At 48.1% G+C, this 21,631-nt stretch overlaps 9 protein-coding genes across 9 annotated transcripts; 4 read left to right on the plus strand and 5 right to left on the minus strand.

The window, feature by feature from the left end:
• Positions 1-532: 532 nt before the first annotated feature.
• Positions 533-5,082, minus strand: BDV38DRAFT_258396 (putative histone acetyltransferase). Its single transcript, XM_032055727.1, has 5 exons — positions 4,978-5,082; positions 4,152-4,877; positions 3,982-4,061; positions 3,848-3,895; positions 533-3,790 (listed from the first exon to the last, which is right to left on the minus strand). The coding sequence occupies exons 2-5, from the start codon at positions 4,643-4,645 to the stop codon at positions 1,161-1,163; spliced, it is 3,252 nt and encodes a 1,083-aa protein (XP_031909472.1). The 5' UTR covers positions 4,646-4,877; positions 4,978-5,082; the 3' UTR covers positions 533-1,160.
• A 156-nt stretch (positions 5,083-5,238) lies between these two features.
• BDV38DRAFT_186079 (NADH dehydrogenase [ubiquinone] 1 alpha subcomplex subunit 1) lies at positions 5,239-5,926 on the plus strand. The gene is made up of 4 exons (XM_032052173.1): positions 5,239-5,355; positions 5,412-5,508; positions 5,673-5,767; positions 5,828-5,926. The coding sequence occupies exons 1-4, from the start codon at positions 5,308-5,310 to the stop codon at positions 5,846-5,848; spliced, it is 261 nt and encodes an 86-aa protein (XP_031909473.1). The 5' UTR covers positions 5,239-5,307; the 3' UTR covers positions 5,849-5,926.
• Positions 5,927-6,004: 78 nt separating this feature from the next.
• On the minus strand, positions 6,005-8,016 carry BDV38DRAFT_274367 (arylamine N-acetyltransferase family protein; the record flags this gene model as incomplete). The annotated part of the gene is made up of 4 exons (XM_032057832.1): positions 6,005-6,535; positions 6,595-6,640; positions 6,696-7,108; positions 8,014-8,016. The coding sequence occupies 4 exons, from the start codon at positions 8,014-8,016 to the stop codon at positions 6,005-6,007; spliced, it is 993 nt and encodes a 330-aa protein (XP_031909474.1).
• A 1,260-nt stretch (positions 8,017-9,276) lies between these two features.
• On the minus strand, positions 9,277-10,666 carry BDV38DRAFT_286874 (3-ketoacyl-coA thiolase peroxisomal A precursor; the record flags this gene model as incomplete). Its single annotated transcript, XM_032060762.1, has 3 exons — positions 9,277-10,075; positions 10,130-10,580; positions 10,657-10,666. The coding sequence occupies 3 exons, from the start codon at positions 10,664-10,666 to the stop codon at positions 9,277-9,279; spliced, it is 1,260 nt and encodes a 419-aa protein (XP_031909475.1).
• Positions 10,667-11,551: 885 nt separating this feature from the next.
• On the plus strand, positions 11,552-12,807 carry BDV38DRAFT_186124 (uncharacterized protein). The gene is made up of 4 exons (XM_032052174.1): positions 11,552-11,748; positions 11,814-12,147; positions 12,217-12,278; positions 12,350-12,807. Exons 1-4 carry the CDS (start codon positions 11,629-11,631, stop codon positions 12,434-12,436), a joined length of 603 nt encoding a protein of 200 aa, XP_031909476.1. The 5' UTR covers positions 11,552-11,628; the 3' UTR covers positions 12,437-12,807.
• BDV38DRAFT_186152 (uncharacterized protein) lies at positions 12,676-16,172 on the minus strand. Its single transcript, XM_032052177.1, has 4 exons — positions 16,018-16,172; positions 14,850-15,925; positions 14,179-14,759; positions 12,676-14,111 (listed from the first exon to the last, which is right to left on the minus strand). Exons 2-4 carry the CDS (start codon positions 15,900-15,902, stop codon positions 13,178-13,180), a joined length of 2,568 nt encoding a protein of 855 aa, XP_031909477.1. The 5' UTR covers positions 15,903-15,925; positions 16,018-16,172; the 3' UTR covers positions 12,676-13,177.
• BDV38DRAFT_186142 (uncharacterized protein) lies at positions 16,173-17,293 on the plus strand. Its single transcript, XM_032052176.1, has one exon. It carries the CDS (start codon positions 16,352-16,354, stop codon positions 17,036-17,038), a length of 687 nt encoding a protein of 228 aa, XP_031909478.1. The 5' UTR covers positions 16,173-16,351; the 3' UTR covers positions 17,039-17,293.
• Positions 17,294-17,548: 255 nt separating this feature from the next.
• Positions 17,549-19,398, plus strand: BDV38DRAFT_274372 (NRAMP family metal ion transporter; the record flags this gene model as incomplete). The annotated part of the gene is made up of 3 exons (XM_032057834.1): positions 17,549-18,193; positions 18,253-18,524; positions 18,585-19,398. The coding sequence occupies 3 exons, from the start codon at positions 17,549-17,551 to the stop codon at positions 19,396-19,398; spliced, it is 1,731 nt and encodes a 576-aa protein (XP_031909479.1).
• A 117-nt stretch (positions 19,399-19,515) lies between these two features.
• On the minus strand, positions 19,516-20,575 carry BDV38DRAFT_186130 (putative SNF7 family protein (Cta1)). The gene is made up of 2 exons (XM_032052175.1): positions 20,301-20,575; positions 19,516-20,217 (listed from the first exon to the last, which is right to left on the minus strand). Exons 1-2 carry the CDS (start codon positions 20,364-20,366, stop codon positions 19,633-19,635), a joined length of 651 nt encoding a protein of 216 aa, XP_031909480.1. The 5' UTR covers positions 20,367-20,575; the 3' UTR covers positions 19,516-19,632.
• Positions 20,576-21,631: the final 1,056 nt, after the last annotated feature.

The following is a 21,631-nucleotide window of genomic DNA, read 5'->3' on the forward strand; positions in this document are numbered from 1 at the left end:
CATTTCCCGGTTTTCGTATCTGCGGCTAGTCGATCTAGTTCGTTCCAGCCTTTCCCCCATGTAATAGAGAATGCAAACCGGACCTATAACGTAATCCAGCATGGATGTGATCCTCCACAACCTCATCCACTAGTACATTGTCTCTTCCGTGACGAGAGTAGTAATCCCGACTGTGACGATAAGATGCATCACTAGGAAAATCGATACATCCACAACCATATAACCAACCACTCATCGAATAGGATTACACTGCCAGCAGGATGCTGATTGCAGTTCATAGAGCTGCAAGGGCATTCACATATCATTGACTTTTAATATGTACTCCGTAATACTTAGGTAAAACGGAACAAGAAAGAAAGAAAACCAAGTGAGGCGATGACTCCTCTGCGTCACCATAACTTTTTTTTTTTTTTGGTTCTTTTCTTGTCTCAACTCACGTGCCTATCTGAAACCTAAATGGTGCTCATCAGCAAACCACATCCGGGCTCGGGTTTCTGTTTATCGCGCAACTTGAGCCGGTAAACATGACCTATGACTGAGTCGATGAGGGGACTCAAGGTTTTTGGAAGGATCATGTAACTACGTAAGTGCAACAGGTTCCGAGACATTTGGGCTGCAAAAAATATGATGACGAAAGCGGATCTTCCATGTGTTCTCTCTCTCTTATACTATGCTCGCAAAGTGGATATTTGTCATGCTTAATACAATGGTGCGCAATCGGGGACGTGTATGCGCCGACCCCATAATTCAGTCCTGGATTATATTAGGTGAAAAGAAGAATTGAAAAGGGAGAAAAGAGAGCAAAGTCCTCTAGACCAAGACCGTTAGGGAACGGAAAAAAAATGTAGAAGGAAACAACCATTTTCACTCATGACAAGAACGAAGACAACGGAAGCAGAAAATCGCTGAGGGAACCCACAGGTCGGAGAATCGGAGCGCAATTCGTGGTAATAGAGCATCGAATAATAGCCAGAACTCCAAATTCCTTGCCCACTCCTTGCTTTGTAAAAACAGCGCAAACAGAAAGATAAAGTGCCAAGTCATGAAACTTATCCCTTCGAGGGATAAAATTGAAAACAAAAATCCCCTGCAAAGCCACAAGATAACGCCTCGTTTAAATGCTTCGCCATTTAAGGCTTTCTTCCAGGTTTGTTCAAAAATCATGTCTCCATGATCGCATCACCATCTCTATCCACCCCGTTAGGCCCATCTGCGTGCTCATCCACCACCGCATTATGGTTCGTAGTACCAGGATCCTCTGCTGGAATGACGAACTCGAACTTTTCTACCACCGCCTTTCGGTTCATGGATCTGGTAAGTTTGGCTGGACTCTCAGCGCTTACTTCATTGGTAGGCGTCACTTTTTCTGTAACATGAAGCTCTGTGTCCACGGTTTCCACCCCGTTGATACCATTAAGCTGTCCCGGCGCGTCATGGTCTCCTGTGTGGGTAATTTGGGCATCTGTCTCCGATAATCCTTCAGCCTGAGATGGGTCTTGTTCCTCGCCCTTGGTATCCTCATGATCTGGCAGCTGGTCATCATCTTCGACACCGTTGGCCTCAGTACTAGTTGATTCAACTGCAGGAGAGTCTAGTAGCTTTGCACTTCGACCGCGCCGGACGCTAGATGTATTTGCAGTAGGGGTCATAGAGACTAGTGCAGATGATCTTCTAGGTGTGTTACGACCACTAGTGCGAGCAGTTGTCGGAGTAACAGATACTTTGTTGTATGTAGTCTTGCTGCCAAAGGGTCGACCTGGGCGTCGTTTGACGACAGGCGCCTGAACAGGAGGGTAAACCTCAAATCGCCAGGCTGGTATATCTTGGACTGAGTTTGCTTCTGTGGGGTTAGAGTCTGCGGCCGGTTGTGTGCGATGATGAAGGCCTGTACCATTAGTCAGGAGTTCAGTCGAAGGAGGTCCGGCAGGTTCCGCTGAAAGTCTCCCGGAGACAGCTTGTGTAACACCACTAATTGTCGGTTGAGGGTTATTGTCTCCATTGACTTTGCCCAGATTTTCTGAAAGTTGTTGCTCTTCCTCGTTTCCAGAATCTTTCACATCCTCGACCTCCTCGTCTTCCAAGCCCTCCCGTGGGGCAACTGCATGTAACGGAGCCCGATCGAACTGCGACTGGTTGCTTCGACCCATTATGTAGGGCGTCCACACAAGAGCATCGGGATTAAGCTGAACGTAGCCTTTACTTTCCCAGCTCTGAATGCATTCTTCGAAATATTTGTAATCAAGACGTAATGCATAAGTTTTCGTCACTGGATCTCTGACAAGTGCGCGCAACGCTTCAAGGCCTGAAACAATGTCGTCTGCTGTCATGCCTGTCCGCTCCGAAAGCTCCACAATACTAAGTGGCGCCTTCTGTTTATGAAGCTGGTATGACAGAATGAGCCTCCAGTAGTTCCGATAAGATACTAAACCCATATCCGAAAGCGGCTTCTCAGGTGACCCTGTTTTCCCTTCAATGCGCGTGAGTAGGTATGAGAAGTCAATGAGAAGGTTACCATAGCCTTTCCGCTGATGTATGGGCAGAGTAAGGATACATGAAACGTTATTCGCGGAGCTGGGCCGTTTTTCTTTGCTAAAATAGCCAACAAAATGGCAGCCCAGGTCATCGAACTCAGTCATGATGTAGAAAAGAAACGGTTCGACGTCGTAGTATAGAGTCTTTGACCCGAGAAACAGTTTTGCGAGCAAGCAGAGATTCTGGCAGTATACCGGGTTCTTTCTTCCGTCGACTTCAAAGATCGAAATCGAGCCATCGCGGTAGATTTCATCTCCGGGCGGATGTTTTGCCGGACACTTAAGTTTGTGGCGCCATGCGACATAATCCGAATTCATGTATTTTAAACAAAACTCACAGATGTATAGCACACGGTTACGGCTGTACTCTTCTGGATAAGGCGCTGCGTACCAGGTCTCAATCTCATAGCCACCAAAGTTGATGTACTTTATCCTGGACGGTGGACCCGAGACTTTTTGTGCTGCATGCTGTAAAGGCTCTCCGCCGCTCTCGGCTTCCATAACTCGTCTTTGCCATTCTTCTTCAGCCTTTTGTCGCGCTGCCTCGAACCTCTCACGGTCAGGCTGTGTCGGAAGAGTCTTGGTGGTGTCTGCGTCCGCTTCTGACAGAATGCCACCGTATGGTTTGGATTTAGATTCGTCCATTTCACGATCGTTGAAAGAATAAAAAGGGGACATGTATGACACGGGGATAATAGGGGCAAAATGTGCTGGAGGTTCATGTGCCACTGGGGGTGGCTTAGGGGTTCTTCGACCCCTGTACTGTGACCGGCTGCGAGAGTTAAGGATTTTATAGAGCTTGGTCTCGTTAAGTTGAAATGCTAACACAAGCCTTCCGAACTGCCTTAATACCACGCGGCAGTTCTCCTTTTCCCCTCCCCGCACACGGCGGGAACGAGTTCGTACCGGAGACAGGGCGTCTGAAGCATCGCCCAAAGGGTCTCTCGACTCAGCCCGCTCGGACCGTAATGATGTCTGTCTCTGGCGTTTCCGAAGCACAGGTGTATGTTCCTGAACATCGGCTGACAAGGTTTTCCTTTTTCGTAGCGATCGCGAGCTGTTCAATAAGTTGTCATCATCAATATCCACAGTATTGAAGATCGAATGGAAGCCAGAGCCCTCTTCTCCGGTGTGTGCTGGTAAGAGCTCTTTTCGCATGTTCTTCGGGCCGAGCCTTCGATGGAATGATGAACCATTGCCCTCAGAGTTTGGTTCCAGCTTTTCCCGAACGCATGTAGGGCATCTCCAAGCGTTGGAATCTAGACTGAGTCAGTCCCGATGTCTATAATCAAATTAAATCAAGACACTAGACATACCTTCGGCATCACTTAATGCGCTTTGTTCGCGGGCACATTGCCGATGAGCTGTCGGGTTGCCGAGTCAGTAACGATCGCCGAAACTTTTGGGGGGTGGCTACGCCATGTTTTTATGGGGCCGCAAATCCACGTACAGTGATCGCCACAAACTGTGCATGTCAGATACTCCTCAAAGTCTTCACTCGGATCGTGATCTTCATCTTGTCCACAAAATCTATTGATTCTGTTAGCATATCAAAGTGACGAATAATATCAAGCACACGATAGGGACGAAGCTAGAGTAATTAAATAAAGGGTAACTCACATGCAGTTACCGCGCACCGTGGTGTTATCCACTTCTGCATCGTCATGACCATTACTCTCACCATCCCATTCTTCATCATCCTCCTCATCGGATTCTTGGCCGCTTGAATTAGAGCCGGATGCGTCTTGGTCGCTGTCACTTTGGTTCTCGAAAGGTGCGTCAACCTCTGCGTCGGCCACACCATCATTCTCCAAGGAAGGCCCCCCTTTCGGTAGCTTCACAGCTCCCACCGGTTCAGTCTCATCATTTTCGCCGCTAAGGTTCAAATCAGAATCCGGCTCCCCCTCCGCATCTTTATCGTCCTCACGGCTAGCACTGTTGCTTTCTTCTGCAACCTCTCCCGAATATGCCCTATGTACAGCATCCTGGAGTTGTTGATCCATCTGATACAAATCCGTCTCCTCCTCTCCCTCCGCATCCTGATCGCTGTCAACCATATCTGGGGGTGGTCTCATTTCGATATCATCATCAGCCGGCGGCGCGGTTGCCGTCATGGTGTATGTCACTGCGGTCGCCAGTTTGAGCAGCTTCCGCTTGTCTCCAGTAAGAGGGTTCGTGAATAAAGATAGACTGGAGGTTGAGGCTATTCATGCGCCGCAAGAGTAGACAATCATCTGGCGCTACACGTAGTAGGCATCGGGAACAAAAACGAATGACCTTGGATACAGATGATCCAAACAAATAGCGAGCTTAAGAGTATCTATATGGTAGCGCACACGATAACCCCTGAACAACAGCGCAACCGAAGTGACAGTCAGTTAAGGAGCTGAACGGACGACTCCGATAAGGACAAACAGCGCGTAGAAGGACGCAATGGGAATCATACCGCACAGACCAACAGGTCAGAAACGTCAAATAGAGCAGAGCCAAACGCGTAGATCAGCAGCGAATACACCGTCCGAGGGCGTATCTAGCATCCAGAGCACTCAGCTGCGGCCTCTCGCCCCTTCTCCAGCCCGTGAGGTTGATGGCCGCGGCTGACTCAGCCGGCTGGACCCCCGGTCTCACGCTAAGCCGCTTTAGGCCAACCTCCAGACCTCGACGTCGGCGGATTCCCGCGGCCACAAGAAACGACGACTTCCCCTCGGCTTTGTTTGCGTGTCAATCCTCATTTCTCTCTTAGCTCTCGCCTTGTTCGTTATTTCAATCGCACAGCATGGGTGTTCCTTTTGAGGCTCTGATCCCCTATGGGATCATCGTTGGCGTACGTCAAGCGTTTTCTCAGTCACTTCGATCGGCTCACTGACGATGCTATAACAGATGTTTGGCGTGACCGGCGTTGGTCTTACTGCTGTCAAGTGGCTCGGGAACGAGGGAAAGAAGGCCCGCTGGAACCGGGATCTGTGGGACAGAGTAAGTGCCTCCCGATTCCATAGGATGTGATCGAACCAGGTCAGCTAACACCCGCTCAGCAAAGTATGTGGCTCTCCCAGCAATTCACGATTGAATGATATACGATTACCCTCCCCATCACAACGAACGAATAGGCTGGATGCTAACGACTGGATAACTATTCGACAGTGATGGAGAGAGATTTGAGAATCACAGGAACCTTGAGAGGCCAATCAAGCAACGCCGAAGCCCCGAAGGGATTCGAGCTTAGCAACCCATGGAAGGTATGATACATGTTCATGTCTCATTCAATGTGTCGGAGAGAGCTCTAACAAATCGAACAGCTGGAAAAACGGATCTACTAAGCCACTCCGATCTGTTACAACCTATGTCATTTATATCGCCTCTTTGTTCGCCTGCAACTCTTTCAATAAATACCATGCAATGATTAGAAGAACCCTTCTTGTATTATATTACCAGGCTAGCAAAAAAGCTGCAGGGTAGTTGCGAACTCCAAAGTTCTAATTTGGACGATCTAGCTTCTGTTTAATCTGAGATGCTAAGCCCAGAACCCCCTCAATTTCGTGCTCGAGGAAGTGCATATCAAACCACTTAGCCAGAGCATTGACCCTATCCTCTTCTTTTTCGAAAGTTGCCACCGTCTCTGTCTCCCCACGCAGTCTCTTCTTCACCTCCTTTCCGGCCAGGATATAGATGCCTATCGGCTCAATTCCAGTCTCATCCAGGATGACCCGTGTACACACCAAAGCCTGCACGAACCAACTAGTCGGCCGGTGGCTAGTAGAGTAATTAATAGTGGCAAAATCCTGCGGTAGGAACTCTACCTCAGAAAACGAGTACTGCGGTATCCAGTTGCTTTCCGGATTGTGTCTGATCTGGTAAATCCAGAGCTTCTGATTTCTATCAGTGAATTCAATAGGCGTATCTTTGACTAGACGCATCTCAGCTGGCGCCATGCAGACAACGATGCTGCCATCTTCTTTAAGCGGCAGTGGACTTGTAGGACCAAAGTTGCCGAACCCGACGTCAACCTGTTCGTTTCCGCATCAGAGATGACCGACATGTACTCGGTAGGGGGAGTAGAAGTTACCATGTATCTTTGACCGTCGATGATTACAATGAGAACCATATGTCCTCTGCGTAGCACATTTAGTGGTGTTCTTTCATGTCCCATGGCCAGCAATCACTTACAAACTCATATACAACTCACTACCGGGAGTCTGGTTCCCACCGGCCACGGCTTCGCTCACCCGTCCACCAGTTGGATAAGCATAATACCCCAGACACCGTAGCACCATATAGAACAAGTTGGTATTTTCCATACAATACCCGTCCAGGCGGCGCAGGACCAGTTTATCGAATATAGCCCGGGGGTGGATAGAAATGGATCGGTGCTGCGAGTAATGCAAGGCCGAGTTTCCCCATGGGATGGAGGCCAAGTGCCGTCGTTGCAACTCTGTCAGGGTCGCCAGGCGATCCTGCTGGATTGATTGTAGGACATGGTGAAGCCTACCAGTAGTGTTGTTGCCTGGTGTGGCGTTGATTGAGTCGGCATATCCGATTCGTTCCAGATAGAGTTCCAATTGTTCGGAGTTGTAGTATGTCTGGGATGGGGAAGCCATGATGGTATAGTATAGTATATAGGAGGAGGTACAATGCTCTATACAATCTGAGAATACAGGGATCAAGGAGAAGGGGGGTTTGCGGGGATGATACTTGTATGTAGTATTAGTAATTGGTCAATTGTGCTAAGTTACTCTATTATAGTTTATTTTGGAATATCGGCAGTTCTAAAAATTCGTTTAGGCGACGGCTTGGAACCACGGCACTGACTAATTGTAAGGCCATTACTACAATACTAGTAGTATTATTAACGAGAGCAAATACGAAGTGTTTTAGTCAGGTATTGGTCGTTGGGGTCTCGTTGACCTTAAAGAAGTGTCTATCATTCTTCCAGAGATCATGAAACTTTAAAATGCTTCGATCGATCAATCTTACACATGGCGGGGGGTGGAACTTTCCCAGTAGTTCATTCGTGAGTGTTAAGGTGCCTGAGCCAAGAACTTAGAATGAAATAATTAAATATAAAATTCGATGATGTCAGTCTTCCCGATCCTCGGTTATTTTGCTTTCCATAGATCACGAGATCCAACCATGACCATTGGAAACCTGAGATGATTATCTGATTAAAACTAAACAAACTGAAATCTTTATCAAACGGGTTTGTTGCAAAAAGGAACTCTCAGGATATTCAAGATTTCCACCTTATCGCAACAATACAAGTCCATTGGCGCAACAGCACCCAATCTCACCGTGACCTTCCTAGAAGCTCCGATCAACCGAAACCCTACCTACCTATATATTAATATATATATATATATATATATCAGCATCGAATGGACTCCATCCCCAGGATCCTCTCCAGAACTCTCCCCCACCTCAAGACAGCTACTCTCCAATTACCCTGTAGGGGAATCACCCCACTCTCTATCTTACCTGCCAAACGCACCATGTCAACATCAATCGAACAAAAGCTGGACGTTCTCCGGAACTACTCTGCATGTGACGTATGTCAACGCATATACTCATCATTTACCCAACCACAGCGATTCCGAAAACAACCAAATTAACAACAAAAACTCAGGTATCAGATGCGTTACTCAAACTACAAAAACTCCCCGAGGGAACCACAGCTCGTGCTGGCCATGTAGCTGATTTCGGTGAGCCAATACCTTTTTTTTTTTTTTATAACAAAAAAAAAAAACCTATACACATTGCACATACACAGAATTCCCTGACTAACAGCATCTCAAAGTTCCATTCTCACCAACCATCGGCCGAAACGAAAACGCCCCCAAAGTCATCGCCCCCGCTTCAACATTCAAGTTCGTCTCCAAATCAGACCCCGTCCCGACTACTGAGTCGGTAGAGGCCCATGGCTTCCCCGCGGGGACGCACTGGGTCGACTTTGCAGAGCCAGGAACTGTGGCTGTGATTGAGCAGCCTGAGGGGCAACACTGCGCCGTCCTGGGTGGGATTATGGCGGTTCGGATGAAGTCTCTCGGGGTCAAGGGGGCCTTGGTGAACGGGCGCGTGCGAGATTTAAGTGAGATCAGGGAATGTCAGCTCCCGGTAAGTTCATTCTCTGTTGCTTTCTTCTTGGGTACTTGGCTCTGACTGGGTTATGGTTAGGTCTGGGCTCGTGCCACTTCTACGGTTGGAACCGCCGCGGAGGCTAAACCGGGGGCTCGGAATGTGCCTGTTTCCCTTGGAGGTGTGATTGTGTCTCCGGTATGTCTTTCTCTTTCGTAAGCTGTTAGTTCTGCTATTGAACCATTGCTGAATTTTGCGTTGCATTCAGGGTGATATCATTTTCTGCGATCCCTTGGAAGGCGTGGTTGCTATTCCACGCGAGCTTCTCGATCAAGTGCTCGATCTGATGCCTAAGTTGGTTGCGATGGATGATAAAGTCAAGGAGGCTGTGCTTCAGGGGTCGAATGTCTTTGATGCCTTCAAGAAATTCAGAACTAAAATCTAGTGAATCGCTCTGGCTTGGCAGGAGGTATCCTACAGCGTATTCGTCTACATGAGATATGGAAGGCTTATTTTCATAGTTGAACCGCGGTCTATTAACCAATCCGAAACTCAATCTTCATGCTTGGTATTCTGGAAATATGTGTACAAATCAAAATCGTCATGCGTATATATAATCGCTGTACAGGAAGAGAATCGAAGAAAAGTGACGCACAAAAACAATTTTGAGCCAGCTCATTTATTCGCGAACCCAAACGGCAGCCATGCCCATACCAGTACCAACACACATGCTAGTGACACCGATCTTCTTGTCAGTGCGCTTCAGCTCTGTCAGCAGGGTGCTGATCTGGCGAGAACCGGTGCAGCCAAGAGGGTGTCCGAATGCAATGGCACCTCCTTTAGGGTTGATCTTCTCTTGAGGCAGTCCAAGTTCATTGACACACCATACGCACTGAGAGGCAAAGGCCTCATTGATTTCGTAGATGTCAACATCATCCTTGGTGATGCCAGCCTTCTCAAGGGCCACGGGGATGGCCTTCCAGGGGCCGATGCCCATGAGCAGGGGCTTAACACCCACAACGCTAGCGGCGACGTACTTGCCGATGATCTTCTGACCGAGGCGCTCAGCAGTGGAACGCTTCATCAACAAAACAGCAGCAGCACCGTCAGAGATCTGGGAGGCATTGCCAGCGTGAATGGAGCCATCCTTGGCGAAAGCAGGGCGAATCTTGCCCAGGGATTCAGGGGTGATGCCGTCACGAATACCATCATCGGCCTTGACGGTAATGGTCTTCTCCTCGCCAGACTTGGGGTCGGTCCACTTGACCTGAAGAGGATAGATCTCCTCGTCAAAGAGGCCAGCCTTCTGAGCCTTGACAGCCTTCTGGTAGGACGAGGCGGCGAAAGCATCTTGGACAGCACGAGAGATGCCACGATCCTTCGCCATGTTCTCCGACAGAACACCCATGGGAACCTTGCAGTTGGCAGACTCTTGGTGGTTTTCAAGGAGATCTGAGAATTCGGTGACAGCACCAGGGCTAAGACTGTCAGTAAATCAAAGGACTGCACCAATGGACGTATATTCCACTTACCCATACTGAGAGGACATGCTCTCTACACCAGCACCAATACCAACTTCAATCATGCCGGACTTGATAGCATTGGCAATGTCAACAATGGCCTGGAGACCACTGGAGCACTGACGGTTCAAGCTCTTGACAGCAGTAGTCTCGGGGAAACCAGCAACCAGAGCAGCAGCACGGAACTCGGTGGCACCGCCACCAGGGGCAAGGACGGAGCCGACAGCAACATCCTCAACGACGTTGGGGTCGATACCACTCTTCTCAATAACACCCTTGAAAACGCCAGCCAGGATATCAGCAGCCGCAGTATCCTTGAAGCCACCCTTTCCACCCTTGGTGAGGGCAGAGCGAAGGGCACATGTCACGACAATGTCATCGGGGTGCTTCTCGGTGATGGCGGCAGCGCCCTTCTTACCACCAGGGGTGAAGTGGGAAGTCACCTGGGTAAGACGCTGCTGAGCTAAAATAGAAAAGAGGACATACGTTAGGTTATATTGATTTAGCGACTAACAAGAGGATATTCAGTCCCAACTTACCAGAAGACATTATGACGTCAGTGAAATGTTTAGAGAATACGAAGGGGGAAGAAAAGGGGTATCAACAATTAAATAGATAGTAGGAGGGTGGAGAGAGAAAAGAAAAGTGACAAGATCCCTCTTTATATCCTGAACCTGGGGAGACAGCGTGGAGTAGTAGAATCCACTTGGTCGGTCCTGTTGCCTTTTTGTATGCTCTTGCCCGGTCCTGTGAAAGTACCGAGGCTCACCCGCATCATCGTTGTTCCGGGGGAATGCCAGTCACGGGATTTCCAGGGCACTGCAGGCTTTCATGTGAAGAAGAAAGTCCGAATGATCGTCCTGTTCCTAAGCATTTGATCTTGTGACAATGATGTCGTATATTGGCAAAAGCCGAGCTTCATGGATGACACTAAGTGTGAAGGTAAAGCTTACATCTGGGTTAATCTCTACGCTCGGAATACTATGTGGGCATTCCATCAGTAGTACGGAGTAGTATGTACATGTATACTTGCTGCTTTAACTGTATACTTAATGAGATCTTGATGATATAGTTAGCTGAGTTATTGACCATATCATGAATAAATAATATAACTCTGACCGAGCATTCTTCCATATAGAGACTTTGAAGTGTAGATAATTCTAGCGCCCTAGTTAACAACCAGTAGCTCTTTTTGACTAGACACACAGAGCGCTTTTTTTTTTTTTTTTTCTGAAGGCTATACCTCCTACGTAAATAGGCATTACTGGTAGAAAGATCCATCTTTGAAAAGCGTAAGGTTACAAAACTTCCAAGTAGTTCCTGAGGCCAGCCCGGACTTTAAATTGTGCTCCACCATTAAGCCCGAGAGCGGAAGAGTCTGGCCGGGCGGAATTGCGTCCTAGACTGTTAACAACCTTTTTTCTCCGCCTTAAACCCACTCCTAAGCTAACAACCAGTACCTGTTCCTGGTTGCATATATCACTGTATAGTGTGCTACAGTGATCATCGACATGTTCTCAACATTTCTCCTACGCCGATTTCCGGCATCTATACCATCCGCATCGTCTACTCGAATTGTCGCATCATGCAACAACACCAGCCTCCTCAATCGTCTCCAGCCCTCACATCATGTAATATACCAAATCTAGCCATATACCACGAACCGCACGCGCAAAGCTAACGAAATAAAAAAAAGCCTAATCTCCAAAATGCCTCTCCACTAACACTTACCCGACCATTCTCGCAAACACTTCGCACATATTCCTCGCCTTTCCGCCTATCCTCGAACAACAACACAGCCACCACCCAAGATGACCATCCTCCATCTCCCGAAGAATACCCCAACGGCGAACCCATGCCCTACTACAGTCCTTACAAGCCTAAGCGCCAATGGCCCCCAGACATGTCCAAGTTGTCGCCGAAACACCAGTTCCGACTCGAGCGCAAATATCGTCGGCGTGCGGCACTTAAGTTTGCTCGACCGAAGTGGGTGAAGGCAACAAAGTTGGTTCAGTGGGGTGTGATCGGGTGTAAGTACTCCACAGTGTTGGCTTGAGTATTATAATAATCGAAGTTTGCGGGCTGACGGATGCTGGAAGTCGTTATTGTGTATGCCGCGCTTTTTATGGAGTGGGATGAGAGGGGAAGCCCGTTTGATGAGGTAGGTGCCCTGCCTGATGATGTTTTCTGGCTCGATTAAGGGGTATGCTCTAACCTGGGGATCTCTTTTAGCTTCGAAGGGTTTTCTTTGCTGGTGTCAAGGGGGCATTTTCTACCCCTCCACCTCCAGGACCGGTCAAGAGGTCGGATGATAACTGAGTGACTGAGCAAGCCAGGTGTAGACATTGTTCTATTGGGCTCAGGCTCAAGTTACCCTGTGATGGTCGGTAACCCACATAGTGAGGTGTAGTACAGCGTACAGCCGGAAGGGCATGGGAATCTCCCTGGACTTACTTTCTTTCTATTGTGACATATTGTATATTATTCTACCATGCTTAGAACGGTCAGATAAACAAATCTAGGGCGAGTCATTGGATACTGCAGATAATCTACTCAAAAATACGAATTCATCTCAACTGTCGTACCAACGTGTTCTGGACTATAACATGTCTGTGCAAAGGAATGAAAAAACGAATTTCACCTTACACGCACTTGCGCAGGAACGTCAAATCTCGTCAATGTTATGGCACCGTTCCTTCATTAAATCGTTTCGCCGTGACCATTAGTCAACGGAAAATGCACCGAAAACTCCAAAAGCAAAAAGACAGAGCCAACGCCGTCCTGTCCAAGACTCCGTCATAGTGAGAGGAAAGTGAACCAAGGGGATCAATGGTAGGAAAGCAAAGAAAAGAACCAGAAAGAGAGAAAGAAAAAGAATAGAAAACCGAAGCCTCAGCAAACAAGAAAGGGAGGAAGAAGAAAACGAAATACTGGCTGCATCACTGGTTCATGCGCACACGTTCAGGGAGACTCAAGGAACGTTTGGGAGAGACGCAACAGTCAACGAGCCGAATAACGATATATATAACCCGGTATTCCAGGATATCAATTGAATGACCTTCACAGCCAGTTTCCTAGTCCTTCATTTTTCTGAGATACCCGGTTGTTAGCAGGAACATCCAACGCCAACTCCAGTCGAGGAGGCTTCTCATCCAGAAGGCCCTTCTTAGGGCTTCCACTAGCCGCCTTGATCGGTGATTTGGTTGGTGATCCGGGCTCAGGTCGAGGTGGACCTTCGCGGACAGCTGTATAAGGCCAGCCATCTTCTACCGCGGCAGCAACCCATGTCCGCAAACAATCGTGGATGGAAGCATAGAACTTCTCTTTGCATGTTCTCAAGTTGCCACCCATAACTTTCTCGAATCCAGAAGCTCGGAGTTCGGCACGCAGTTTGTTGCGCTCCTCCGCTGACGGCAGTGATGCCACAAGACCATTCAAGAGATCTAGATGCGCAGCTAGGTAATTCGTTGCATCCCATTCAACTCCACCCACATAGGGCGCAGCAGGTACCGGAGGCCTAGGAGCAGGGAAATGCCTCTCTCGATATGTTTTCAAACCTGGTTTCTCGCTTTTCACAATCGGTATCACGTTCAAGTGATGCAGGAATATCCAGAAGACTTCTTTGGTTACGTTGGTAACCTCTTTACACCAGACACGGTACGGGCGTGACTGGTATATGTTTGCGATAAATGAAAGGGGCTGGTTTTCTTCAGGTGGTGAAGGGTCTCGCAAGTACGACAGGATTCGGGTGGCACGAGATCCGGCATCCTCAGCTGACGATGCTGTGGAAAGTTGCGTAAAAAGGAGATTGATAATGATACTCCGCGTTGTGTATTCGCTTGGTCCTTTCTTTTCCTCGTCAAACAACATCTTCAGGAGCGCTGGGAAGATTTCTCCTTCAATAGCTGTAAGACGGTGTAATGCAACTGAGGTCGTGCAGAGCGCCTTCAAGCACAGCAAAGTTTCGTGGAGCAAATTATCCTCATGTTCTTCCCTGTAGAAGTATTAGTTGGCATGTTTATGTTAAACTAAAGGCAGGCAAGGTAAGGTTGCATGCATACCTCCACTCAACCATCATGATCCTGTAAAGCAACTGTATAATTTCGTCCATCCCGCCATCTGCAATAAATGTATCGACCCAGCTGATTGTTTCATTCCGCAAGAGAAGTCGAAGTTTGTGGATTTTGCCCACTTCCATCATCTCCGGCTTCTGGATCTCCCTTAGATAATGAACAAAGTCCGAGGGATCAGCTGCGGTGTCCTGGCAAGCTGTTGCAGAGAGAGATGTCGTGGAAGTTGACGGTGTCAATAGCTTTGAGAGGCCTGGCTGTGAGAAATCCGCAGATTTTGGACGTCGATGCGAGCTTCCGCTCTCCGGCCGTTTCTTCGTGGGAGATGAGCCCTTGGAAAAGCTGAACCCGCGACTCCTGGATCGCGACCGTGACCCTTTACTGTCGTTATTGTGTTGGTCTTCTTTCTGTTCCTTTCTGCGACCTCGGCGACCTGTGCTGTCATTGGTATGCACGCTTGTACTGGCACTATGAGCGGTTTCTCCTTTGTCCTTCTGAATAAAGTCCGCTTTGATATTAGTGTCCAAGGACCTCATCTTTTCCCTCATATTGTGAGGAATGTTTCTTGCGTCCTGAATTTCGCGTTAGCTGTGTCTTCTTCTTTATGTTCTTGTGTTCTTTTTCCTTTCTTAGAGACCAGGAGTCTTGTGCGATGTACTAACCAGAAGCTTCTCGAATTCACTCTCGAGGTCCTTGGAGTTCAAGCGTCTCTGCAGTTCCGCTTCTCGTTCTTTCGCATTGAAAGCGGATATGGCTGCTTGAACACGCGATACTTTTTTTGGGCTTTGTTCTGGTTGCGGCTCGGTACTTTGGCGCGACTCAGGTTTGGACAGTGCCCGAGGCCGTCCCCTTCGTTTAGAAGGAGAGGGAGGTTCTGATGGGTCAGAGGGGGAGAGCTTCTCCGAGGATATATTCTGCAGTGATCCAAACAGCTCCCGCACCTTGCGATTGCCGGAAAGGAACTCTGATTTCGGACGAGGCTTGGGGTCGGCGCGGTTCGTGAGAGAGGGTTGGTGGTAGTCCCAAAAATTACGCTGCTGGGCTGGTCCATACCCCTTAGGGGTGTAAAGTGAGACCTCTTCTTGGAAGGTTCTACGGTTGGAGGGGGAGGGTGGTACTGGAATCTGGTCATAGAATGACCCAGTCGCGTATTGGTTCCATATAGGTGATGGCATGTGGTCGACTAGGTCCGTCGGGCTCCGATTTTCTTTATCCCGACCACTCTTTGAGGTTTCAGCCTTTCTTCCGCGCTGAGACCGCTTCAAGATTGCTGAGAGACTGTTGGCTGATTTAGCCTTCTTGGGTTTCAAATCTTCGGACTCGTTCTCGGGCGACCCTGATCGGCTGTCTTTGCGCTCCATGTAGCTTCTTAGAGACTTCAGGGACACAGCGCTTTTCGTCTTCTTGTGCAAAGTATTCTTTTCCTGCTTACCAGGCGACCTCTGCCGAGGCAAGCCATACTCCGCGGCGTCTCGATTCGGAGCAATTTCGGTCAATGGCTGTTGGTCCAGGGTGGCATAGGTCTGATCCACTGGAGACCAGAATGTACTGCGAGGAGACTGGCTCTGGTAGGGAGATTTGCAAGAGGCGGCGTCGTCTGCGGAAGGGTTCCTCTTGTGGGCTTTGGAAGACAAAATTCCTCGGAAGACGGATGGTTTGGTCGGGACACGGCTAGCATCGTCGAAAATATTGGGTCCTTGCATGTTGGGAGCCATGTCTGATCGCCTTTAACCCGAAACTGTTAAAATGGCAGGTAAAAGGTTAGCATACTGACTGAAGAAAACACTCTGGTAGTGTCGACAAAGGGACGGGTAGGCAAAGAGGACTTACGGGGACAGCGCTCCAAAGCAACCACCGATATACAGGATATTTATAGATGGAAGAAGAAGCGGATACAAAGGTATTAAGTGGAGCAGGAAGACAACAATATGTATTTAGACAGAAAGTAAAGGCATTGGGGAATACCTAGTAATCATCAAAAGCAAGAAGGCAACCAAGAAGGAAAAAAAAAAAAAACGCCCGCGAGAATCAGACAACGGCAACAACGATCACTGCAGTGGTGGACAACAGGTGGGCAGACCGGGAATTTGAAGTCTTCCGTAGCGACGGAGGAAAGTAAAAGGGCATGATCATCCTTTTCCCCCCAGCCTAAACTAATTCGTCAATGGCGTTCGTGGCAAACGGCTGGAGCTGCAGTGCAGAGAAAAGCGGAGGATGTAAACACATTGCCGTCATTGGGGTTGCCAGGCAACCAGCCACCTGGTTGTTGCTGGTGGCGGGTGCTTATCAATTATCAATCAGTCCCCATCAGCTGATTGATCGCTCTGATTTTTGTGATGTATGCAGAGTAAGTGGATATCTTTCCCCTCCTTCTTGTCATCATTTGGGCACCATCATACAATGTAGTATCGACAATAGATTCCAATGTGATACAACAGTTTTTCTTTGCTTTTTGCTTTTCTTCAGATCTTATATGATCGGGCCTAGCAATGCAAGACGAATACATCGGGTGTTGGTGTCTCCACACAGGGAAAAATTTGAGATGGTTGGAAACCAGCTGAGAAAAGCCATAAAAAAAAAAGAAAAAAGAAAAAAAAGGAAAAGAAGAAAAATGATACAGGAGTCACTCCTCTTTGCTGGGTATGAAATCAATTATTGTATCCAGGTTCCAATAATTGAAGAGAGCATACATGAACTTTGTGCAAGGGGAAATCGGGTGGGATTAGATAAGCCGCCAGGTCACGGGACAAGTCATAGTGAGCATAAATTCCTGCCAAGGCAGATCCGCTTTCTTGGAAAGTCTTGGGCGTGGGGGTTACAACATTATAAAAGTATCTCTAGATCTATATAGTATCAAACAGGTCATCAGTTGGTTTGGATCTCTTACTCCTCTTGCGTAGTCAGGTAATTTTAGCGGAGAATGACTTTTTCATCTTCCTCAGTCTTCCCTCAGGAACATGCTGAATAAGATAGACCCGTTTCTCTCTTCGCTCGCCTCCTGAGAATAGGCCAGTGCTAGTAAGATGCCGTCATGGTCACAGATTGATCTTGTTTTCCTCCTTCTCTGCCAGGGTACTCATACACTTTCCAACCCGGCTGAAGGACTTACTAATTGGGATTCTGTTTGATCGTTGAGGAACCAACTTGGCCAGGTCGTCCTCTCACTGCATGTGCCCACTTTGTACTTGATGTGTCGCACTGGGACTGGGACTACCGTAGCCGGGGAATTTCGGGCATTCGTTCCCGCACGTTACTCTGATTTGGTTTTCGACGTGGTACTTACGATTTAGAATACATCACAAGTACTTCACGGAAAATTTTCTGCAGCTGACCACGTTGTTCCCTGCGGTTCACAACTACGATGAACTGCCCCTCGCGAACCGATGATACTCTGGAGCATCCGGGTTGGAATCAAAATCCGTCCGACTTGAGTGCAGACGTAACGACTTGCAACGACTTCAACGGCATTGCCAATTCCAAGGTGCATAGGAAGCATGCTTCTGGTGTGGGAGCAGCAAAGGGGGAAGGCATCGCGATTATAGAGCCTCAACTACATGGTCGAAATCGAAACAATACCGAGTCCGAGAAGAAGATCCCTGGCGAAGTGGTCTCTGCAGCCTCTGGGTGCCAAACACCCAAGAGGAACAGTAGATCACTTCGCCGCTCTCTTGAAACTCTTTTCACAGTACCCTTTTCTGGTATGATGCAGAGTATCGTGAAATTTGCTCGCTTTGTGGGCCCCGGATTTTTGATCGCCGTAGCGTACATTGACCCGGGAAATTATGCGACTGATGTTGCCGCCGGTGCAGAATATCGATATGCTCTCTTGTTCATTGTCCTTGTTTCTAATCTCTTTGCCATATTTCTGCAATCGTTATGCATTAAGCTTGGTACGGTAACTGGGTTGAATCTGGCAGAAAACTGCAGAGAGCACCTTCCTCAATGGATGGTATATATCCTCTATTTTCTTTCGGAGGCAGCCATTGTTGCAACGGATATTGCAGAGGTATGTTCTACTAAAGTTGACATATCTCCCGGAGGAAGCACTAATACAAGCCCCCGTAGGTCGTTGGGTCAGCAATTGCACTCAACCTTCTTTTGAAGATACCCTTGGTGGCTGGATGTGCGATCACACTTGCCGATGTGCTTTTCATTCTTATCTTCTACAAACCGGATGGCAGTATGCTGGGTTTACGTATATTTGAATTCTTCGTCATGGGCTTGGTGTTAGGAGTTGTTGTTTGCTTCTCCATACAGCTCTCACTCATCAGGGACCAGTCAGTTGGGGATGTATTCAGGGGTTACTTGCCATCGTCTGCTATAGTAGAGTCTACGGGGTAAGTGGAATTGGTCGTCTATCGAGTGGTGTGCTTGACTAAAGATGTTGGTGGCGATAGTTTATACCAAAGCTGTGGAATCCTCGGCGCTACAGTTATGCCTCATTCGATGTTTCTCGGCAGTGGTGTTGTCCAGTCGCGCCTGAAAGAGTTCGATGTTACTGAAGGCTACGTCGACCCGTCCGTTTGTTTAGGAAGCATCAACGGGGAGGTTGAATATAGACCTTCTCTTCATGCTATCCGAGGATGCTTGAAGTATTCTATCGTAGAGCTTGCGTTGTCGCTTTTCACATTTGCTCTTTTTGTGAACAGCTCTATCTTGATTGTTGCAGGGGCTGCGCTATATGGAAAACCGGATGTTGGCGAAGCTGATCTCTGGGGTATCCACGACTTGCTTTCTACTTCTATTGCTCCAGCTGCCGGCCTGATTTTCGGATTGGCCCTGCTTCTCTCCGGGATATCTGCCGGGATCGTGTGCACGATGGCAGGACAGATGGTGAGTGAGGGTATGTTGAATTGGAGCATTAGACCCTGGCTCCGCAGATTGATCACTCGATCCGTGAGCATAATCCCCAGTATCATCGTTGCAGGTGCCGTGGGCAGGAAAGGCCTAGATAAGACCCTTACTGCTAGCCAAGTGGTGTTGAGTGTGATTCTCCCCTTCGTGAGCGCCCCCTTGGTCTATTTTACCTGCCGCAACCGATATATGACCGTCCCATCCGATCGGGTTAGGCACGGCGAAGACCAGACCCAAACCGAAGGGGTGAAGATGAAAAACAATCTCATTACCACTGTGGTTGCAATCCTGATATGGTTGATTATTGCTGTCATGAATGTGGCGTTGCTTGTCTTAGTTGGTCTTGGTAAAGCCTAACAACCGGTGCAAAAACACACGCTGGGAAATCATATGGCTCAAAGGGAAAGAACAGGTAGACAAGAGGGAAAAAAAGACATATACATGGCCATTATTAAGTTTGAACCGTAAAGCAACACATGCCTTGAAAAGGACGCCAAAACCCAACCAATCTAAAGATGAATATGTAAAGATCCTGACTCCCATGCTCCCATGACGAAGAACTCCAAAGACCTTGTATCTCCATGGTCATCATTACCCTAGACCGCTGGCAGGCTCCTTGACCTTAGTTTGCTCTGGGGGCTCGTCAATAAACTGGGGTGGCGCCACCTCATCCTGGAGGAAACTAGGCATTGCACTTTCACCCATCGAATTCTCAAACATTGTCTCTTCCCCCAGCGCCTCCAATTCCGCATCCAGCTCCGCTTCATCCACGTCCTCAGGAACATCATATGCACGCGATATACTTTCCTGGATCTCGTTCCCAATGTCCATCAAATCGGCCATCTCATCCTGCATCCGCTCAATCTGGTCCACATCGATCTTGCCGTATTGCTTCTTAAGGGTCTTGGTAGTCGTCTTCATTGCATCCACAGTTGTCATCACATTCTTCAAGTTGTCCTGCATCATTCCAGCCTGTTCCATATTCCATGATTGCTGGGACAGCTGATCCCGTTGGGCTTCGTATTGCTTCCGTCGCTGCAGCACCTTAAGCGCCTTTTGTCGGAGGGCATTTTTGCCCGGTCCATCGCGCATCTTGGAGATTTTTGATTGATAGGTAGACAGTTCTGAGTTGAGAGCTGCCAGTTTCACGTCTATACTCGCAACACGATTGTCCACCTGCCAAAAAGCGGGATGTTAATCATGCGGGGCAACCAGACCGGGATATTTGAGTAACAAAACAAATAGTGCTTAATACTTACATTTGCGATGGCGCCGTCAAGGGTGGGTTTGGGAGCATTGCTCTTAGCTCCAAAGAGGCGATTCATTTTGATGACTATTGAACAGGAAAGGGGGATGCGAGTTGCAAAAAAGGTATTTCGACGACTCAGCTGCGGAGGTGACTTTATCTCAAAGCAAGCAGTAGGAATGAAAGCTAACCTCAAGGTGGCGCTCCTTCCGTTGCTGCCTAAGGCGTTTAACCGGCTTGGAATACTACCAGTAATCTATGGAGTATATAAGCCTGTTTCATATGACTACGTGCTACGTACTCGTACTGGCAACAACTCCGTAGGTTTCAAGGCTTCACATCACCTGACAGGTGTTGGGTCTGTTAGGCAGATGAATAGCACGTGTGACCATGCTTATTTGCCAAAGGAACATTACAGAGGAATGAAGGTGAACAAGGCAAATTTAGGTATTTAGGTACGGACGGTACAGAGTACTTATGAGTATCTCATCCTCGGTATGGTAAGAATGAAAGTACCTGGTACTTACTATACGCACGGGCAGCTATGGCCAATGCGGGTACCCAGTACCCATTACCTTACTCCATACCGGATACATGATACAAGTTCTTACTTGCTGCAAGGTGGTCCCCAGCAACAGTTTAAAAGAGTCTCGTGCGTCTGCAGCTGAACAAACTACTACGCATGGATTGATGGAATTGTTTGAAGAGTCAGTGACCTGAGAATGAATTTAAGAGTAATATTGATCATCGTAAGATTCTGTGGAGTAAGCTTAATAAGTTTCAAATACATAATTAAAGTCCCCCAGATCTGAAGCGCTCGGTTGCCTACTTTCTCATTCTCTTGTTTCCCCCCCTCCTCTCGCGTATTAAATAAATGTGAATTTCCCCCGCCGCCGCTTGTCGGGCTCGTTGGGTAGTTTCGCCCTGCCTTTGATTCAGCGAACTTCCAAGGATCAAAGTTGCCGGCCGATCCAGACGCAGCCGCCAGCGCACCACATCCAACGTGATTCCCCAGCGTCAGCCCGTCATCTTTATCTTGCTGTTTCAACCATCGGTCTGTCTGTCTACCGGACTCTGATTGATTGATTGCTTGATTCATTGTTTGGATTGATTGATTGCTTGATTCATTGTTTGGATTGATTGATTGATTGATTGATTGACGGATGGAGGTGACCCGAATCCTCCTCCACCTTTACCCCCTCCAACTTGACGGACTGGTTTCGCCTGCGCACATCATTCACTGTTTGTGCCTGTGACGAACTTAATTAGTCCGACCTTACTCCCCATAACCAAGAGTTTTGTCGACTATTTCCCTTCATTGTCACTCCCTTCGGTTCTGAAGGT

This window comes from Aspergillus pseudotamarii (genome assembly GCF_009193445.1).
Source record: "Aspergillus pseudotamarii strain CBS 117625 unplaced genomic scaffold BDV38scaffold_67, whole genome shotgun sequence".
NCBI classification, from domain to species: domain Eukaryota; kingdom Fungi; phylum Ascomycota; class Eurotiomycetes; order Eurotiales; family Aspergillaceae; genus Aspergillus; species Aspergillus pseudotamarii.